The sequence below is a fragment of the Macrosteles quadrilineatus genome, unplaced genomic scaffold (genome assembly GCF_028750875.1).
Source record: "Macrosteles quadrilineatus isolate MER2022 unplaced genomic scaffold, UCM_ALF_1.0 Scaffold_1__1_contigs__length_201487025, whole genome shotgun sequence".
Lineage (NCBI taxonomy): Eukaryota > Metazoa > Arthropoda > Insecta > Hemiptera > Cicadellidae > Macrosteles > Macrosteles quadrilineatus.
In genome coordinates, this window is record NW_026542594.1 from 94889028 (window position 1) to 94890636 (window position 1609).

Sequence of the window (1609 nt, forward strand, 5' to 3'; positions counted from 1 at the left end):
TAGTTAAAATTCAGAGTAGGACCAAGCTTATATTTTACTTACAATGGATAAGCTAAGGTCAATAAAGACTGAAAGGACTCAACTAAGAAGAACTTTTACAAAGTGCAGAAATGAAATGGACAAATTACTGTGTGAAGATATTACAGATGAAGTAACAATTAAAAGTAATCTAAACAAGTTGCAAGATAAAGCTGAAAGGCTTTTTAAGCTAGATGAAGACATCAAGGGAGCCTTGTTTGAAAATCCTGCAACAAAAGAAGAGGACTAGAAGATGAGTTTGATACTACAGAATCTTACAGAGACATGTTATCTTCAATGAGAGCTAAGTATGACCATTTCTTTATTCAGGTTGGCCTAAGCCAACAGTCAAGAAGTGAAGTCGGGGATACCGTTCACAGTCTTAAATTAGTATCTAAGAAGGGCTTAAGTCTACCTAAATTACAATTAAACCAGTTTGATGGAGATGTAAAAAATTGCATAGGGTTTTGGGGGCAGTTTAAGAAGGTCGATGAGGATCCTGATCTAGAACCTGAGGATAAGTTCCAATACCTCATCCAATCCTTAAAACCAGGATCGTCCCCTAGGGAATTAGTAGAAAGTTTTCCCCCATCGGGAACTAATTATGTAAAGGCCCTAGAACAATTAAAAGCAAGATTTGGTAGGGATGACTTTTTAATAGAAGTATATGTGAGGGGACTGCTCAGTTTAGTGCTCCAACAAGTAACGCTAGGTCCTAATACTAAACTGTGCCGACTGTATGACAAATTAGAAACACAGTTAAGGGCACTTGAAACTTTAGGAGTCACTTCAAACAAGTACGCTTCAATGCTGCATCCTCTGGTGGAATCTGCTTTGCCCGAAGAAACATTACGAGCCTGGGAGCGGCATCGTTCAAGTAAGTTACCACACACACCCTCGACTTCTGCATTGTCAGATGATAAATCAAGTAATTTTTTACAAGAACTTCTTGATTTTCTAAATGCTGAGGTGGAGAGTGAAGAAAAGGCTGGCTCTTGCTCGTTCGAGTTTTAAATCTGCCACTCCAGGAGAGAACAACAGCAAATGTAGCAGCCAAAAGAGAAGGTCAGCAGTTCACGAACCTCGTCAGGGTCAACCTACGGCAGCTGCTCTATTAACAACTGGTACAGAGGGTCATAAAGGGTCGGTGAGTAACTGCATTTACTGCTCTAAGGGAGGCCATAATGCTCAAGATTGTTCCTCATTTCAACAATTGACATTAAATGAAAGGAAGGAACATCTAACTAAGAAAAACTGCTGCTTTGTATGCTTAAGACAAGGCCACGCAGCAAAAAGATGTAAGGTATTTGTAAAATGCCTCTTCTGTTGTAAAAGGCATTATGGAATCATGTGTAGGGACTTGTATGAAAGTAGATCTAAAATTGATGCTGATAAACCAGATTCTAATCTACAGCAGCAAAGTAGCCCTAAACCTAAGTCAGAGGTTCTCAGCAATTTTGAAAATAGTAAAGGAGAAACTCTATTACAGACTCTTTTAGTTAAGGTTGTGGATGATAAAGGTAAAGAATATTTGGGAAGAGCACTTTTGGATCCAGGTTCCCAGAGATCCTACATTACTAAAGACTGTGTC

At 39.0% G+C, this 1609-nt stretch overlaps 1 protein-coding gene across 1 annotated transcript; it reads left to right on the forward strand.

Annotated features, from left to right (window-relative positions):
- The first annotated feature begins 303 nt into the window (after window positions 1-303).
- LOC128999061 (uncharacterized) lies at window positions 304-1032 on the forward strand. The gene has a single exon (XM_054425421.1). It carries the CDS (start codon window positions 304-306, stop codon window positions 1030-1032), a length of 729 nt encoding a protein of 242 aa, XP_054281396.1.
- The last annotated feature ends 577 nt before the right edge of the window (window positions 1033-1609 follow it).

Bases quoted from the DNA above. Each gene is read 5' to 3' on its own strand.
- LOC128999061 (XM_054425421.1), top strand. From the start codon at position 304: ATGTTATCTTCAATGAGAGCTAAGTATGACCATTTCTTTATTCAGGTT.